Below are 19,379 nucleotides of genomic sequence, written 5' to 3' on the forward strand. Positions count from 1 at the left end.
ATTCTTCTCACAAGCTGCCCCCTGTCTTTCTGCCCCATCTTTTTGGAGCTAGGGTGACCAGAACTGACCCTGGTAAATAGTAGCAGCATGGATGGATAGAGGGTCTCACTAGGCCCTCTGGGTTTGTCCCCCAGGTGATTACAGTTATGTCAGAGCCCAGTGCCACAATCTCAAATTCTTCCTCCCAAGCACCTCACTTTGCATTTGCCATCGCGGTGCCCATCCCCCTACCTCTGCTAGGTCCCTCCGACGTTCCTCTCTGTCTTCTCTAGCCCTGATGAACCTCCATGACTTTGTGTCATCTGCACATGTCCCCTGTCCCCTCTCTCTCCCTCTTCCAAAGCATGAATAATTCCGCTAAACCCCACCCCTCGCATGGAGCCTTGTGGCAGCTGCTCCCCTTAGCCGTGAGGAAAACGGACACTTTGGCCCCAGATCTTTGTTTCCTGTCTCTTAGCCCGTTGTGAATCCAGGGCGACACTTCACCTCTCGGCCTGTTGGTTTCCCTAATAGCCTCTCGTGAGGGACTTTCAAAAGGCTTCTTCAACGTCCAAATAAGTTATATCAGCCATAACTAATCTCCTTGATTCCCTATGCTCAGAGAACTCGGACAGATTCAAGAGACACCAGATTCCTTTCCCGTCTGTCTAGGTGCAGATATTCTAAGCGGGCTGAGCTGGGTGCAGTGGGTGCTGGGGGGGTCCCAGGTAATTTTACCCTACCTCTGTCTATGGACTGGGTGACCATGGCAGAGCTGCTGTGTGGTTACTCCTTGTGAGGCACTGGGGTCCCTTGGCGATGAGTCTAGCCAGCCAGACGCTCTCAGGCAGCCTTTCCTCCAGCAGTCCCACTCGGGAGGACGCAGTGAATTATTCCCAAGCTGCAGCAGCAGATCCTCTCTCCCAGCTCGGCACAATTAGCACTTCACCAGCCTCCTTAAAGAAACCCCCAGTGTTTGACTTTCTGATGGCAGCCGGGATCTGGACGTGCAGCGGCGACACGGAGTCCGTTGCCAAGCACCTGGCAGTCTGTCACTAGCAGTCAGGTGAGGATTAGCCCCTAGCACGGCTGCCTCTGCTGAGGGATTTTCACCTTCCTCAGCTGCATGATGCTAACGTATCCACCAGGGAGGCAGTTCTCAGCCCAGACTTCCTCCCGCAGTGCCCCCTGGTTTCTGGCAACCCCAGAGCAAATGGATCCGCCTCAGCACAGAGCATCAGCTCTGCAGAGAATGTTTTCTAATGTGACAGGCCCAGGGGGACCATACATCCCATTTTTGCTGGGACAGTCCCCTTTTTTCAGCCCCGTCCTGGACATGCTGACTTTTGGGGGGGCAAAAATGGGCCTTTGTCCCGTTTGTTCTTGCCAGTTGCAAGTTGCTCTGATCATTGGCAAGAGCAAAGGGAACAAATGTCCAGTTTTGCCAAACAAGTGGGTTGAGCCCCCTTAGTGGGGCGTGGAGGAATGTTTGGGGAGGCCAGTGGCGACACGAGGCGCTGGGCGGTGCCGGGCTCGGGCGATCATCCTAGGGCAGCGCGGGGCTCAGGTAGTCAGCCCCAACCCCAGTCCCCGGCAGCGCAGGGCTCGGGCGGTCAGCCCAGAGTGGCCTGGGACTCGGGTCGACAGCCCCAGTGCCAGGCACCGGGGGGCTCAGGTGAGCAGCAAAGCCAAGTGGCCTTGGGACAGCCCCGTGCAGGGTGTGGGATGTCTCAGGTGAGCAGCAACGCCCGGCGGCTCAGGACAGCCCCGCATAGCATCCTGCTTGCACTTGCGGGGGAGGGATACTCAGTGGTTTGAGCATTGGCCTGCTAAACTCAGGGTTGTGAGTTCAATCCTTGAGGGGGCCACTTAGGGATCTGGGGTCAAAATCTGTCTGGGGATTGGCTCTGCTTTGAGCAGGGGGTTGGACTAGATGATCTCCTGAGGTCCCTGATCTTCTATGAAATCTGGTCACCCTATCCAGGCCCCGCCTGAGATTGGGGCCCTCTCACTGGTGACTGGCCCCTTTAAGAGGGAGCAGGGTCCAGCGCACTGGTGACTGGCCAGCTGTCTCCCTGTCTCCCGGCTGGGGTTGAGAGCAGGCACAAGGAAAGCTGTGTGAAACCAGACTGAGCAAGGAGGGATTGAATGAATGTTGCAGGAAGGCTCATGCAGTGGGCCCCAGGGAACAAGGGGAAGAACCAGTTTGGCAAATGCAAGCTGGGCCCAGAAGCAAGGGATTGGCTCTGGAGGGGGATCCACCCAGAGCAGGGGTAGGACTCCCCTGGGAGTGGGCTGCAGGAGAAGGTTCACAGGGAGACATGGGTCCTGGGAGTCTCGGGTAGGAGATGCGGAGAGCAGGACATGGGCAGAGGGGTTACACAGTGAAGCACTGCAGGGTTGTGCCTGGGTCTTCCTTTGGGGAGAACTGATTTTTTCATGAGGGCTCTGTGGCCCTTTGTGAATAAAAGGATTTGAATTTTCTATTGAGAGACAGTATTCCTTTGTGTGGGTGACTAAAGGGGACAGAGGCAGGCATCCTTGGGGTGCTGGCGTTTGCCAGAGGAGGGGCCACCCTTTGAGATAGGGAAACTGAGGCACAGGGGGAGCAATATGCCCAAGGTCACACAGAGCTGGCAATATAACGTGAATGTCCCCAGCCCTAGCCTGGCACCCCTTCTGCTAGACATTGCTGCCTGCTGTTAGTTAGCTGAGCTCAAAATACTGAGTGTTAGCTGCAAAATGTGCTGCCAGAATTCAATCTCTACTCCCGTCTCCACCCTTGAGAAGACTGCTGGCTTTAAACAGACTCACAGTCATGACTCAGGCCCAGCTGCCCCTGATTTCAGTGGGTGGCTTGCTTGAGTGATGACTGCACTCCACTGGGTTTTATCCTGTTTGGAGAAGGAGTTAAAAGATCAGCTAATGGTGATCAGAGTTTGGAGCAAAGTTTAGGGACGCTGGGTTAAACACGGGGTAGACAGACAGATTATATCAAAATCCATATATATAGATGTGTAAATAAGCCCTGGTCTTATCTATAGTGTGTTTTGGCTACCCTGGTTTAGCTATGCCAGTACAGCTGCATGCACCCACGAAGTTCACCCTGGTTTCAAAGTCTCTCTTCTCTTGTTGCTAACAAATCTTTCCCTTCCTTGTTTTGCAGAGTATTTAAGAAAGCGAGTCCCAACGGAAAGGTGAGTCCATCATCCTTGTATCTTTGGTTTTGAAAGCCAGGAGTGGGGTGTGTCAAAAGCCATTTTTTTCAAGTGTGCCGTGTGTGACGGTGCTGCCTGTGGGTGTGCCTCAGTTTCCCTTCTTACACAGCACATTAGGTCTGGAATGTCTTTTCTTCTGTGAAAAGTTCCAATACTGTTTACAGGCATTAACTGTGAAACATCAGTATAACCAGGCCCTTTAACATAAGGTGTCTTCTTATGTATCACTGCCAACATGTTCAAGGGATTTTCCAAAAGATTAGGCACATTATACATTTTTACAGTTTTTGGTAATAGCAACACATTAGTTACAAAAATTACCATTGGCAATAACAACAAATCCATTGCAAGTGTCCATTTACAATTATTTTTGTCATGTCACACCTTTGGCTCAATACCACTGGGGTATGGGCCTTTTAGGGTTAACCTATGGCTTCCCTTTGCAAAATTAAGTTTTCTTCTTTTTCCTTCTCCTGAAAGATTAAACCCTGATTTCTCTTGCTTAACAGAACTCACTGGTTGATTGGGTGGGCTCTCTGTGCTAACAGCTATTAGCAAGTCTTTCTTCTCCCAGCCAGGCAGGTAATTCGCATCAACACAAACACTAGTTTTTAAATTCTTAGCTGCTACCAATTTTAAGGCTGGACTCTGTATTACAGAGATACCACACAAATCCAAAGAGTCTGAGGGTGAGAGTCTGCTTGCTCTCCCCTGCATCCTTAACCATTCAGCCATAAAACTGTTCTGCTCTGAAACACCAGTAACCAAATCTCTCCTCAGACCCTGCAGCACAGACTGCTCACTTAAAGAATTAGAATGGAGACATTTTCTCTGGGATTTTGCTAAAACACTAACTGGATGCAACCTAGTTACGGTGCCATTTTCCCCAGCAGACACGAATTTAGGACCATTCCCCTCCTGGGCTTTAGTTGAATCCAGAACCAACTCTGAGACAACTGAATCACCCTCAACCATCACAGGCTGAAAAGCACCTTCTGTCTGCTTCACAGACACAGAAGAGCCGGAGACACATTCTCCTTTAGCAGATGTACAGTTTGGGATTTTATATCCCTTGTCCCAGCACATAGGGCTGTTCACAGACAACTGCTTGAAGATCGAGGTAGCTTCCTCCATAGGCAAGTCAATACCCCTGACAAACACAGGCTCATTTCCTTCACTGTCACAATTCTCCACACAGGTAACAGGTAAGGGATAGGGACACTCATCTTCCACTTCATCTTTACCCATCGTCAGATGCTACTGGTGTGGTGCTCTGCTCTGTTCAGTGTTGATATCACTCGGCTGTGTGCGTGTGTTCCCTCTGTGTGCTGCCCCAGCTCTGTGCAGATAGCTGACACAGCAGACCCGACGAGAACCCCCAATAACCACAGAGTCTAGTAAGGTACGAAGGCACATCGGCCAGGTTTATTGCCGTATGGACACAATTGCAGTTCCCCCTAGATCGTTACTCTACAGGACATACTACGAGAGAGTGCCTCTTGGCAATGGACTCGGCTCAGTCAGTGGCAGGACTTTCCACTGCCCCCTAGGCTGGACAAAGACACCGCCCCAGGAATGCATCTTATACACAGGTACAAACATGCTACACATCACTCCTGACGTATTGAGGTGCAACCTCTCTACGTAGCAAGCTACAACCCCTCTACGTAGTAAGGTGCTGCCTCTCATCTTGTACATGTTGGTTCGAACAAAACAACTCTATCCATCATATTACCCTTTTGCCCCTGTCATTGGGATGGGTCAGTCTGTTCCTTGTTATCTGTGTGGAATGTACAAGTATGTGAATGTTCTGATATCTAGTGTTCAGTACCTTTTAGGTACGTATCTTCTTGCAGCATCAGCCCTTTCCTTGCCAGCTTCTGTGAGCGGGGCCTGCCTCTGGCTCACAGCTTAACTTTGCTTTATGTTAGCAAAGTCTTGACCATTACTTTAGTTTAGGCCTCAGGCCTCTGATACCAAGGTTTATATCTTAGGGCCTCCTTTTACTACATCTCTGCCTTCCCAAACTGCAGACTAGACAAAGCCATCAGCTCCCAAGGCTGCCTAGGCTCCTCCAAAATCTTGTCCTCCTCTCCCTTGTCTTGATCTAATTCCAGATTTATTTCTGAGACATTAGATAGACATTTAGAAACTTCATTCACAGCCAAATAGCTCTTTTTCTCAGACAAACATTTGGAGACACCCTCCCCAGGCAAATCGTTGCCCATAACAGACACAGGTTTAAGATCATTCCTTTCCTGTGACTGGTTACCTGGATTGAACAAAGCTTTAACATTTTCTCCAATCAAAAATCTTTAGGCAATAACTTCCTATCCCAGCTATAACTTCATGCTGAGCACCATTCCATTCAAGGTGGATTCTGGCTGAAGGCACACGTACAGTAAACTCAGAGAGGACTACAACATTCACACTCTGATTTGGTAAATAATCTTCCTCTTTGACCAGATCCGCTTTAACAAGAGTGATGTTAGAAGCCATAATTTGCCCTAAACAGCTGTTACCATTGACGTTTACACTCTCTATGAATTTTCCATTACCACTCCCGTACATAGCATTGGCCCAGCTTGTGGGGTCACCTTCTACTAAACTCACAGTAACAGCATTTACATCAAAGGTGGCAGTGTTGGGGTACATTTGGTTACCCCCAGACAACTGCTCAGAGTTATACAACATACCAACATTGTTAGAAACCGGACATTCAAGAGGATGCAGTTTGCTGTTCATCACCTGCTTTTTTGACTTGGAGCTGTCATCTGGCAGTTTCTGGTCGCATCTGGCGAACCCTCTCCTCAGCAGCCAGCAGCTCCAGACACCCCTTACGAGCTCTTTCTTCTCTCTCATCAGCCTCCTTCTTTCTTTTATCAGCTTCTTTTTCTCTCTCAGCAGCTTCTCTTTCTAATTCAGCTATTTTTTGCTTTTCCAGCAATCGAAGATCTGCTAGATTCCTTTCATGCTCAAGTTGCAGTTTATTTGTTGCCTTCTGCACTCTCATTTTTTCTGCATCTTCTGTAGTCCCAGGTAAGGGCTGCACACTGGCCCCCTGATCACTGGCCATTAACAGATTTCTCAGTTCTTGATTTGTAGCTTTCTTTCTAAAGCGTATCCCCTTTTCTGAACACAAATCTTCCAGGGCTTTTTTGCCAAGGCCTCACATGCTCTTTGCTCACCCATTGCAACTGTTCTTTAACCAAACAAACTCTCAATACCAAAATTCACATTTGGATAGCGTGGGGTTCTGACCCAAAGCTTAATTGACCTGGTTCTGTGGATCCTGCCGACTACGCCACTGTGATGGTGCTGCCTGTGAGAACCAGCTGAGGTCACTCAATCAGGGTGAACTGCAAACAGAACGGGGCAGACAAACCCCAAACGCTGGTGGATATTCTAATACTTAGATTTATCAAAACAGCACAAAACAGCTTCTGTATCATCTCACTGGTTACTCGGAAGTCCAAACAATGCAGTTCCCTTAAAGTGCCCAGCCTCAGGCCTCCTGCCAGACACACATATCAAACATATGATGATAATTACTGAAAATCTTATCTCATCATATAAAAGAAAAGGTTCTTCCAACCCCAAAGGGTCAGCCACACACCCAGGCCCAATTATAACTTAGATCTTACCCAAAATACATGCTTATAGCCAATTCTTATTAACGAAACTAAAATTTATTAAAAAAGGAAAGAGTGTTGGTTAAAAGATCAATATACATATAGACTTGAATTCAGTTCTTGAGGTTCCGATACATAGCAGAGATGAGCTTGTAGTTGCCAAAAGTCCTTTTAGAAATAGTCCATAGGTTATAGTCCAATGTCCATATTCAGGGCGACTCCAGTCGGTGACTGGGGATCTCAATCCTCGTGGCTTAAGGTTTCCCCCTCTTGAAACCCAAAGCAGATCTGAGATGAAGAAGGATCATGTCCCAGGGTTCTTATACATTTCCAGCAGCCTTTTGGCCTGAGAAAACAATAGGCTTAACTCTCTTTCTCCCAAACATCCTGGCAATTAGCACAGGGTAGTTTATCCATTAAACAGTTCAGATACAGGTTACCACAACCTTCAAAGAGACACATAGACAATAATACTATTTCCCTCAAGTATCTTCCTAAATGTTAATATGCCTTTTTTGATCTTTGAATCAAAGCTATAGCAATAGACGAGACTTGTTTGCTTATATCACAAGACCTGAGCAAACATCTCCCCTTCTACCTCTAACAGTGCAGACTTGCATTTCAAAGCTCTATTCATTTACATATCTTCCTAACCAGTCTTTAAAGTTCAGCCATGGGTCAGGTCAGTCTGTGAGTTAATTAACACTTTCTGGCCCTGTCACCTTTCAATGAGATATTATATCACACTCATAACGTCACACCCTGTCAAAATTCCAGGGCCCCTTTTGTGGCCGTGATGTGACAATGTCTGAATGTGCTGTGAAATGTGTACACCAGACTTAATGAAGGGAATGCGGAAGTAAGTAACCTGGCCAATAAGGCATTTTTAAACCCGCAAAATGCACAGCGCTTGTTCCACAATAGAGAAGCTTGTTTTTCATTTTATGGTACCCAAGCATCTTGGGTTCTTGGAAGTCATGGGAAGCAATGGCCCCTGCCTCACACTGCAAAATTCAGATCTTGCCAGCCCCGGGTGTTCAAATCTTGTGAGTCAGGTCCAAAAAAATCTTGAGATTGGTGTAAAAATAATGAGGGTTTTTTAAAATAATGAATTTGGGGTTCTTTTTTATTTGCCTTTGGTTTCTGAGCTATTAGGGGGTTTGACGGGTTTCCCTCCCCTCTCAGGATGCTGCCTGGAACTGGGGTACCACTGACCCCCCTGACCCACCAGCCTGGGCTCCCACTCTCGCTGTAATGCTGTGACAAGCTGCAGACACACTTCTGGTCTCACACTTTCACCAGCACACATAGGGACACACCCAGCTGCAGCTACACACACAGGTGCTGAGATCAGCTCTGCATGGGAAGGCTCAGCTAAGGCATCTCCCAGTTCCTAAGGCAGCCCCCCCTCTGAAGTGTAAACCCCAAATTATACCATCTTGCACTTCACAGGAAACTGTACAGCCTAAGCTCATGAAAGTCACCTCCTCCCTCAATGTGGAGAGAGAGATGCCACAGCTTTTCTGCCCCCCAGTTATGATTTCCACCCACTGGTTTTAGACAAAACAAAAACAAGTTTATTAACTACAAAAAATAGATTTTAAGGAATAGCAAATAGATCAAAGCAGATTACCTAGCAAATAAACAGAATGCAATTTAAACTTAATATACTAAATAGGTAGGATATAAATTAACGAATTCTCACCCTGGGTGTTAACAGGCTGGCAGATTCTTAAGACACAAGCTGCCTTGGCTTTCCCAGGTTTTCATACACAGGCTAGCAATCCCTCAGCCTGGGGCCATCACTCCCGCCCCCCCCCCCCCCCGTTCAGTCTATATTCCTCAGGTGTTTCTAGGTGTGGTATTGTAGGGAGAGTGAGGTACCGTCATGATGTCATCGTCTCTCTTTTATATATTCTTCCCACTGGCTGGGTCAAACTGTTCCCATTGTGTAGAGCTATCGCTGAGAGATTTCTGTTGTACGCAGTTCCTGGGGTAATCCTTGTGCTTGTGTGAATTTCCTCAATAAGCCACTAACATGGTTTGGCCTTTTTACTGTTGTGCCAGAAAGGCTGCTTGTGGGTGTTTTCAACCTCACACTGTGTTTCAGTAACACATATATAGCCTAACTTCACATACGACAATAGCACATACAATCCAACGAGATATTAATGTCTAGCAGAACAAGACTTTTAGAATGATAGCTCACAAGGCACACTTTGTACAAAACGTATCCTAACTACCTAACTGGTGAATATTGGGGTGCCTGGGTGTCACGGGGTGCTTAGATCATGTTTTCAAGCTTTTCTCTGCAGACAGAGGGGAAGAAACTTATTTTTAAAAAAGAGTGAGCTGAAATTGTCATGCAGTTCCATGAATCCAGGAACTGGGGCTTTAAGAAACCCCCTGAATGTCATGACTCACAATAAAATTGTAAGTTGGCAAATAGTCAAAGTTCAGGAGTGTCTAGAGCGGGGCATTTGTTTGGGCGCAGTGTAAAGCTCCATCAAGCTGCAAAATGAAAATCTGGCTTTTAATTCACCTCCAGGGCTTTGTTGAAGCTCCAGCTCTATTCAACAGTAAATGAATCAGGGAACAGATCTGTTCCCCTGCAGTTGACAGGGGATTAAGAAACGTCTCTGTAGCTCCCTGGGCAGTTTCCCTTTCCTAAAAAGGCGCATTCTTGCTGAGAGTAGAGACTTGCGAAGTGAGACCAGCTGGGTCTGTTTGTCAGTCAGTTACCCAGAATTCTGCAGGGAGGATGACATGGCATCTGATTGGTCCATGAGGGCAGCCAATCCAGGATTGAGGTTTTATCTACCATTGGGAGGAAGAGTGTTTACCTTGCTTGAAAACGAAACGAACTATAGATTTGCCTCTCCCTGATGGTGCGATGATCTTACTTTGCTGGGAAAATTAGGGAATCTGAAATGGAACTCGAAACAGCAAGCTGGCCCACTAGACTAGGTCTTGGGATGAATGGATTAGTGTATCAGTACCACTTCCCTCTGCTGGATGGAATTAGGACTGCTCTGTGTGTCATAAGAACCGTACTGCTCATGGAGACTTTCCCCGAGGTCAGGGGGCCGGTGCTAGTGGAGCTGGAGGGTCTGCGTCCCCATCACAGTGACACTGTGGCCTTTGAGCAGACTCGGTGCCCATCCTACATGCTGCTAATACCACGGGTTTGTCACAGCGTTTTGCAGCAGGCTGCTCAGCTAAGGAACCTGCTTGTCGCAAAAAGGGATTAAAATGCTGGATGCAAGGGGAGAAGTATGGTGGCGATTGAGAAGGGGACTTATCTAGTAAACTGGGACAGGAGGGTGGGAGGAAGCCATTGCACATGTGACTGGTCAGCTTGCCCCCAACTGGGCTTAAAAAGGGCAGCTAGAGCCTAATCCTAATCCTGTTGCCCTTCTCTGTGTCTTTTCCAATTCTAATAGATCTTTTTTGAGATGAGGCAACCAGATCTGCACACAGTATTCGAGGTGTCAACCTGGGAAGGAGGAGGCATTGGCTAGGAGACTGGTAGAGGGGCTAGCCAGCTGACCTTCCGAGTAGAGCCTCTGCCAGGAGGCTGCAATGGGCTGAGTTGTTGGAATCTAAGTAGAAGCAATATGAGACCGGTCACTGTCAGGTGGATGGCCTGACGAGTGGGACTCTAGAACAAGGCAGAACAGAACTAGGAACCAAGCGGTGAGGGATTCATGGGTGAGGGTAATGGACAGTCATGGGACTCTCTATATTTTACTGCGTGAATCGGGTGAGTGGTTGTACCACAAAGGTTTTATGGACTATTGTACGTATAAATGAATAAATTCTATCTGAGGACAGGCCTTGGTTTCGGACAGTGAGAGATTGTACTTGTTTTAATGGCTGGCCCAAAGGGAAACAGGGGCAGATGCACTTACCTCATGGCCTGCTGCCCGCGGGTGCTCTACGACAACAAGTTGATATAACAGATATGGATGAGGCGCTGGAGCCTTCCTCTCTGCCTGAGCCAGTTAATCACAACAGCTCTGGGTCAGTAACAGCTTCACAGCAGCTATGAGCACAACATTAGCCCTGAGACCAGAACTCAAGTTCAGTTCCCAGCACTGCCACTATTTTCCTGGGTGGCCTTGCTGGTCACTTTTCCCTCTGGGTGCCTCTCTTCCCCCTCCTGCTGTTTGTCAGTTTAGCTTCTAAGCCCTGTCTCTCCCTATGCATTTACACCCTCCCGTGCAATGGGGCCATGGCTGAGGCCTCTGGGCAGCACAGCACTACAAATATAATACACACACCTGGGAGAATTCTGCACTACTGTGCATGTGCATAATTAATGAGCCATGCATATTTTTAATTTTTTGCGCAGAAGAAAGCTTCGGCTGGAATGTTGCTGCAGTTTCTGCCTTTTGCCCACCAGAGGGCGCTGTGGCATTAGAACAGAGCAGCAGCTCCCAGCCAGCTAGGAAAGAGAAGGAGCCTGCCTTCTTTGCAGCACCTGTCAGGCCAGGTCAGGAGACAGGCTATGGGGAAACAGGCAGTGTGGCATGCTGGGGGGGTCAGACAGGGCCTCAGAAGGCTAATGGTGGGAGGTCAGACTGTGTCAGGAGCTTAATGGGAATGGCGGTGCAGGGCCACTGGAGGGAGGGAGATGCAGGGCCACATGGTGATGTGGAAGGGGGTACAGGGACCCATAGGGAAAGGAGGCGGAGCAGAGGTGAGCTGCGGCGAGGAGTTCCCCTGTGTGCTGCCCCCCCCTTACTTGCTGCAGGCGGCCCTCCCCGTGCCCCCCTGCCCCAGGTCCCTCTGCCTAAATGCCGACGACGACCAGGAAGGCCGAAGATCCAGCCGCTGCGGCCACCGCCGAAGGACCCGAAATGCCGCCCCCCAAAATGCTAGCACCCTAGGCGACTGCCTAGGTCACCTAATGGGTTGCACTGGCCCTGCTAGGGATGGCAAGGGGAGACTCCAGGTAGCTGACATATTTCATCTGTGAGGCTAGGACAAGCAGGGACAGACAGGGGGGAGGGAGCGGGGAGAAGAGCCCCACCAGGAGTGTGGATGAGATGTGGGGGTGGGGAGAAGCCGCACAAGGCATTGAGAGTGTAAGGATCTGCCTGAATAAGCTCATAGCAGCTGATAAGCTGGTAACAATGCTAGATCCATCCATAATGGCCTTTGGGGATCTAAGTGGTAACCTGGGGGAGTACAATGCAAGCTGTGTGACCTGGCCACTAAGGGACCTGCAAAGAGTGATTTTTAGCCAGCAGGTGGGTGGGTGAGAATTTCACTCTACAAGCTGGAAGGAATCGCCGAGGGGCTGGACTCTTGGTGATTCGACACCCAGATCTGAGTGATTGCTTATCAGCTGTGTACAGTGTAAATATTTCCAGCCTTCTCATAAATTGCTCGACTGGCAAAGGCCTCCCAAGTGCTGATTTCTGACATCAGAGAGCTCCTGTGCAACCGAAATGCTGCTCCTCTTTCCGCTCACCTGAGACGTTGGTGCAGAGCAAATCAGAGATGACTATTGAATAGCTGCTGGGCTTGGAAGCTTTAAAGCAATTCAGAGAAATAGATTTAAAAAAAAAATTCTGCAAATGCCACAAACACCTAAGCAAAGTAGAGCTTTCCATCCAGAGACCTGCAAGTACTTTACAAAGGGGTGGGGGTGGGGGAGTCTCATTTATTGCTATTTTAGTGGAGGGCAGCGAGGCACAAACAGATTAAGGGACTTGCCCATGGTCACACACCAAGTCAGTAGCAGAGCCAGGGATTCATAGCGTTTAAGATCAGAAGGGAACATTAGATCATCTAGTCTGACCTAATGTACAACACAGGCCATTAAATTTCTTGGGGCTCTATTTTTAATTGGACTTTCTCCACCCACCCACCCAGCATGATGCAAACCAGCCTCACCCACCCCTGCACTGTTCTCCAGCCTCACCCTCCGTGAGTTTGGGCTGCTTTGTGGACCATTTCCTTCTGACAAGCCTTGGAGCAGACTCTAGGCCAGGGGTTCTCACAACAAATTTGTGGTGACCTCAGAGCGCGGCCACCAACTCTTGCTGTGGGCCGCCTTGAGGATTTTCCCTAAAATACGTACTTAACCTTAGGAGAATGAAATACATCTGCACGCCCAAGTGCCGACCTGTCTCTGTCCCTGCAGCCCTTCAGTGAGACCCCGCCCCGCGGAAGGTGGCTTGGGAAGTCAACCTCCGCCTGCAGAGTGCCAGGCTCTCTGGGCCTCGGTCGGGCAGGAGCAGGGGAACTGTCCGGGGGAGCGCCCTGGCGACCGAATGCCACAGCTGCCTCCACGGACACGAGCTGCCTCAGGTGCCGCGCAGGCCGGCCCCATGTGTCTCCAGAGACGCTGCTGGAGCCCCCGAGGAGGCTGTGTGGGGCAGGGCGCCCATCCCTGCTGGCAGCTCCAGTGCAAACACCAAGGCGGCGCATCTGGCTGCCCTTGGTAACAGCTATTCCGGAGCAACAGCTGGGTGCTGCAAGGAAGGGCCACTGTTTTCCAGGAGAGGAGCCTGAGGGCAAGGGGGTAGGTGACACGAGCTGTTTGGGGGGGTGGCTGAACTTTTACATTGTGCCCCCAAATCTCAACCTATACAGTGGCCGCATTTGGAAACACGGCTCTAGGCCTTAGTTAAGAGGCCTCACCTAAAACCTCTTCAGTGGAGGGCTTGTTCACGCCTCAGCTTGTGAAAGGTGTGATTCTATCTCTGCAGATGCTTCCCTGCTGCTGGGTTATTGTTAGCAGCGGGTGCTCAGCCTCTGGGGACCAGCCTCCGAGAGGGCTGGAAAACCCAAGGCAGCGGCTGACTGGGACATGGCTGCTTTGCATAGCGAGGCTGAGGCCGTGAATACTCGTACCTGGGTGTGCTCCACCGGGATGGGCCCCGTGGAGAGCGGCTGTATTCACTCGTGGGCATTTGTAGCCATGCAGCGTAACTGCAGAGAAGTCAGAGCCACTGCTTTGCAAGGAGTGGTGGCAAGAGCTCCAAATGCCCAGAAATCGAGGCGGCGCAAAGGAGCGACTGCTGGGGTCATGAATCCGGGAGTTGGACAAAAGCTTGTTTTCTGAATGTCTCTGTGCGTACAGCTGGCCGGTGAGTCATCCTGCCGGCTCACCAGCGCCAGCGCTCTAACTGTGATTGAGAGGGAAGTTTATTCAATAAGCTAATCGGATGAATCTTGGGGTCGGGGAGCTAACGAGTTGCATCTGGAATTCCAGGGGCGGTGCGGGCGAATTCCAATCTGATTTGTTCTGACGGCCAATCAGCCATCTGAGCCGGGGCGGCAGGCAAGGCGGGGGATGTGCGTTCTCATGGATAATGACGAGGTAGGCCTGACTGCTGGGGAAACAAAATGTAGGGGCCAAGCCAGCCCTGATGTGACCTATTGACTGCGGTGAGTTTACACCAGGCTTAATGTGAACCTTACGTTGGTTCTTGTTGAGGAAGAGATTCTTCTTCTCTCTGTTAAACCAAAGAAACGCCAGTGATTTCCCCTGGGATGCCCTAGATTTACATCTGTGGAAACGAGAGAAGCGTTTGACCCACACTGACTAGCGGCCCCTAACAGATCTAATACGTTAAATGGAGAGGAATGTTGGCTGGTAGTTAGAGCTAAAGACTAAGGGATTCCTGGCTTCTGTTCATAGAATATCAGGGTTGGAAGGGACCTCAGGAGGTATCTAGTCCAACCCCCTGCTCAAAGCAGGACCAATCCCCAGACAGATTTTTGCCCCAGATCCGTAAATGGCCCCCTCAAGAATTGAACTTACAACCCTGGGTTTAGTAGGCCAATGCTTATTCCTAGCTCAGTTGCTGATATTAGTAAAGTCACTTAGCTATTCTGTGCCTCAGTTTCCCTTCTGGAACATGGGGATAACAGCACATCCTCCCGGGGGGGGGGGGGTTGTGGGGCTTATTTAATGTTTGCAAAATGCTCTGGCATCGTGGGGCTAAGGGTTCCGTAGACAAGCAAATAACGTCACTAATATACTGGTAGCACCGCGACCATATGAGGCAGTCCCAGGGCAGGAATAAGCCACCTGGACGCAGCTGAAGCAGTGACTTCACATTTCTGAACTGGTCACTGGAGGCTAAGCTGGAGAAAGTGGTATCTTCCATTGCTGAACACGCGGTTGTTCTACGGAGGGAGCCTGCTCCCCATAAAATGCAGAGTGATTTCCAGCAGGGTGGCCGATGAAGGTCCTTAGCCTGTGAAGTGCCTGGATTGTCTATCTTATCACAAGAGCCCCCATCACTGAATTAGCAAAGTTCTGTGTGCTCTGCTGAGGATGTACCCCCACCCCCACCCCGTGATGGCTAGCTATGGCCAACGAGTTCCTTTTCAAACTAGCTCCTGAAATGAATAAGGCAGCAGATCTGGAGCCAGGGATGGGCTTCCTGGTGTCGCCTGCTGGCCAGTGTGTTATGAATGCCTCTCTGTGCCCAGCCCTCAGAGGAGACGAGTCAGGTACAGCGCCCAGCTAGGCAGCCTGGCTATTTAGCTCAAGCAGCAGACTTGCTCATTCTTTCAGCTCTGGGTGACGCCAGGTGTGTTGGCCGAGATGGAGGTTGTCCCAACTGCTCAGACAAGCAGGTGGCGGGAGCATCTGGCCAGTGCTGGGGCGTGGGGTGCTGGATCGGCTGGGAAGAGGAGATGAGGATGGGGCAGAGATGGAGTGGAGGGAGTGGCGTGTGTGCACAGCATTGCTGAGAACGGGGACGGATTTGTAGACCCTTGCAAATCTGCGGATATCTGCTTTATATCCGCAGACCGTGCTTGCGGGTTGCAGGTCGGACGCGGATACAAATTTTGTATCCATGCAGGGCACTCCAGATTTGCAGGCATAGAGGAGCTAGGATCGAAGAGTTTCAGGGCCAAAATTTAATTATGATTAGCCATAGATTAATATTTGGTAAGGGCTCCCCCTAGAGGGTAAAATTCACCCTGTGCAGAGGGCTAGCCCAAGGCCTATGCACCAGTTAAGACCCTCCTAACTAGTCTGTACCACAGTAGCTCCATCTCCAACCTGCCACTGTGAATGTCTAGAGCACGCTCTGAGAAGACAGGTAGGTGTGTTAGTCTGTATCAGCAAAAACAACGAGGAGTCCTTGTGGCACCTTAGAGACTAACACATTTATTTGGGCATAAGCTTTTGTGGGCTAGAACCCACTTCATCAGATGCATGGAGTGAAAAATACAGGAGCAGGTATAAATACATGAAAGGCTGGGGGTTGCTTTACCAAGTGTGAGGTCAGTCTAATGAGATAACAGCAGGATACCAAGGGAGGAAAAATAACTATTGAATTGGTAAGAGAGTGGAGCATTACAGGCCGTTGACAAGAAGGTGTGAGTAACAGTAGGGAGAAATTAGCATTGGGGAAATTAGGTTTAGGTTTTGTAATGACCCAGCCACTCCCAGTCTTTATTCAGGCCTAATCTGATGGTGTCCAGTTTGCAAATTAATTCCAGTTCTGCAGCTTCAAGTTGGAGTCTGTTTTTGAAGTTCTTTTGTTGAAGAATTGCCACTTTTAGGTCTGTTACTGAGTGGACCAGAGAGGTTGAAGTGTTCTCCAACTGGCTTTTGAATTTTATGATTCCTGATGTCAGATTTGTGTCCATTTATTCTTTTGCGTAGAGACTGTCCGGTTTGGCCAATGTACATGGCAGAGGGGCATTGCTGGCACATGAGGGCATATATCACATTGGTAGATGTGCAGGTGAATGAGCCCCTGATGGTGTGGCTGATGTGATTAGGTCCTATGATGGTGTCCCTTGAATAGATATGTGGACAGAGCTGGCATCGGGGTTTGTAGTAGGGTTTGATTCCTAGGTTGGTGTTTTTGTTGTGTGGTGTGTAGTTGCTGGTGAGTATTTGCTTCAGGTTGGGGGGCTGTCTGTAAGCAAGGACTGGCCTGTCTCCTAAGGTCTGTGAGAGTGAGGGATCGTCCTTCAGGATAGGTCGTAGATCCCTGATGATGCACTGGAGAGGTTTTAGTTGGGGGCTGTAGGTGACGGCTAGTGGCGTTCTGTCCCCATCATCTCAGGCATTGGCACCCTGACAGCAGGATTGTCTGGCTATGTAGATTCTCTCTTCAGGCCCTATGCTACCAGCACTCCCAGCTATCTTCGAGACACCACTGACTTCCTGAGGGAACTACAATCCTTTGGTGATCTTCCAGAAAAGTGGGTTCTACCCACCAATGCTTATGCCCAAATAAATGTGTTAGTCTCTAAGGTGCCACAAGGACTCCTTGTTGTTTTTGCTCTTAGAAGAGGCATTTTTACAGCTTTTCTATAGGAAAGCTGCCGACATTGCTGCTTTCAGCATATAACACACACATCCCCGCCCCGCCGCTCCATCCTCCCCAAGGGCTGGAGCATCTGGAGAAATTCTCCGTGCGTTAAACTCATGCTGTCACAGAGGAAGTGTCTGCAAGGACTGGCTTTGGTTTATTGCGAGTCCTGATTGACAGGCCCTGCGAACCCCCGGGAATGAAGAGCGGGCCTTGGGCAGATGCATCCGTTGGCACTGATGGCTCTAGCCAGCATCAGTCATCTGAGGACAGGATCGGCTTTACGCTGAAGCTTAGAAATGACACTTACCAGATGGAGTTGCTCTCTGAATGCATTTGTGGCGCGAGCTCTCGTAGTTATTGGAAGACTATAACTGGATCTGGGCATTGTACTCTGCTCTGGCTCTGCTTCTGTGCTGCTGGACAATGACGGCAGACCCTGCACATGCATAATACCTGGCTCTTATATGGTGCTTTTCATCCGTAGATTTTTAAAGAGAGGGCACCATATCACAGCCTCAAACTGCCTCAGTTTCCCCACCTGTAAAATGAGGACAATGGTGCTTATCCTCCTTTAAAACTCAGGGATGAATATCAGGTCACCCACATGGGCAGTGGGTGAACCCCCTCTGCCTGACCCCCAAGCTGCCCCTGGCTGCCAGCCCAGATCACTGACTGGCCTAAGCCCCAAGCTGCAGCTGAGGACCCCCTGGTTTCAGGGCAGAGGGTTGGAGTAAGGGCAGAGCATGGGTGGGGCCACAGTCTGCTGAGAGGAGGCTCAGCCTCCCTTGTCCTATGATACCTGCTGCCCATGGTCACCCAGCAGTAGACCTAGGAATAGAACCCAGGTCTTCTGACTCCTAGGCCTGTGCCCACTAGACCACACTGTCCGTCGTCCCCCAAAATAGCAAAGATTTTACCGGCTACACCCTCCTTTAGCCTAAAGGCCCCCAAAGGGGTTCAGCTACAGAGCCAAATCCGGACATTCTCAATCAGCTTCTCCAGGGCTAGTCTGGTTTGGCGCCAATGGCGCTAAATCAAAACCTGCCTCGCAGACTCCCTTAAGCCACCGGTTCAAATCCAGAGACCAACCTCTTGGTCCCCTCGTCCTGGCAATGGAGCGCCGTGCGGTTTATTAGGGGTGGGTCTTACTGGGCGAGACCTTAAACATGAAAGTCTGGCCTGCTCTCTGTTATTCAGGGATGTTTCTATCAGGGTAGCGTCCAGAGGCACCACCCAGATCCAGGGCCCAGTTGTGCTAGGCGCTGCACGTACACATCAAATGACAGTCCTGTGCTAAGGGGTTTCTTGCTCTGTAGCCAGTTTTCCTTTGCTTGTTTTCATCCCAGCTAGTTATGACCCTTTGGGTCCCCCTGTAGAATTCTTCCCTCTCCTTACTACTTCCCAGAAGGGGAGGACTTCAAATGGATTGATTAGCTCTGACCTGCGCACTGCGGTATAATGGCCGGCGTTAGTGTGAGCACATTGAGTGTCAGAGCAGCTCACCTGCACCAGATGTGGGAGTGACCGTGTCACCCTCTAGTGGACGCAGCTTAAATACACTTGCTGCAGATAGAAATCTGCCTTCGTTCCTCGGAGGGCTGTAGTTTTGGAGCAGAAAGTCTTGCAGTTCATTGCAGGTTTGGTGCGGAGCATAAGGTGCGGCAGTTCTTGGTGTGGCTGTGGATGCTGTTACACCAGCTCAGAGCCAGGCAGCTTAGCGTCTCTGCCTGCCACACGATCCTGACTCAATACAGCCAGCCTGGGGTCTCTTAAAGGGACAATAGCAAGGCCATTGTGGCTACCCTTTACTAGTGTAATGTAGTATCACAGTGTGCATCAATTCTCCCTTGAGTGGCTTGTCCGCTAGGAGAGAACAGCCTACTGCTGCTACTAGCTAAAGGAAACGCTCCTGTAGCTCAGGTGGTGGAGGCCTGTGCTGTGCATCTGCAGGTTGTGGAGCTGAACCCTCCTGGCTGTTTGACTAGCTCCTGGAAAAGCCCTTTCCTTCGTTGGACAGAGAAACGCTTTCCCCAGGCTGTTTCTGCCCCAGTGCTGTGGTGCTAGCCCTGGGAGTGGACGGGGACCCTTGACTGGCTTGGGTCTGATCCTGAATACACTGGGGGAAAGCAAGTCCTTTGAAATACTGACATCTGCAAATCCGGGGACTCGAGATGAAAGCCAGGACACAGCAGCCTTTATTCTCTCCATAACGGATGACGTTCATTACAGCCCTGAATACTGGC

General features: G+C 49.9%; 1 protein-coding gene across 1 annotated transcript in view; it reads left to right on the forward strand.

Moving 5' to 3' along the window:
* Positions 1–19,379, forward strand: part of LOC120398292 (beta-arrestin-1) — a 181,652-nt gene that overhangs the window by 94,595 nt on the left and 67,678 nt on the right. The window contains exon 4 of the mRNA XM_039525620.1: positions 3,146–3,176. Within this exon, the coding sequence (XP_039381554.1) occupies positions 3,146–3,176 (31 nt within the window). The remainder of the gene's footprint in view (positions 1–3,145; positions 3,177–19,379) is intronic.

The sequence above is a fragment of the Mauremys reevesii genome, linkage group 1, assembly GCF_016161935.1.
Source record: "Mauremys reevesii isolate NIE-2019 linkage group 1, ASM1616193v1, whole genome shotgun sequence".
In the NCBI taxonomy this organism is placed as follows: Eukaryota; Metazoa; Chordata; order Testudines; family Geoemydidae; genus Mauremys; species Mauremys reevesii.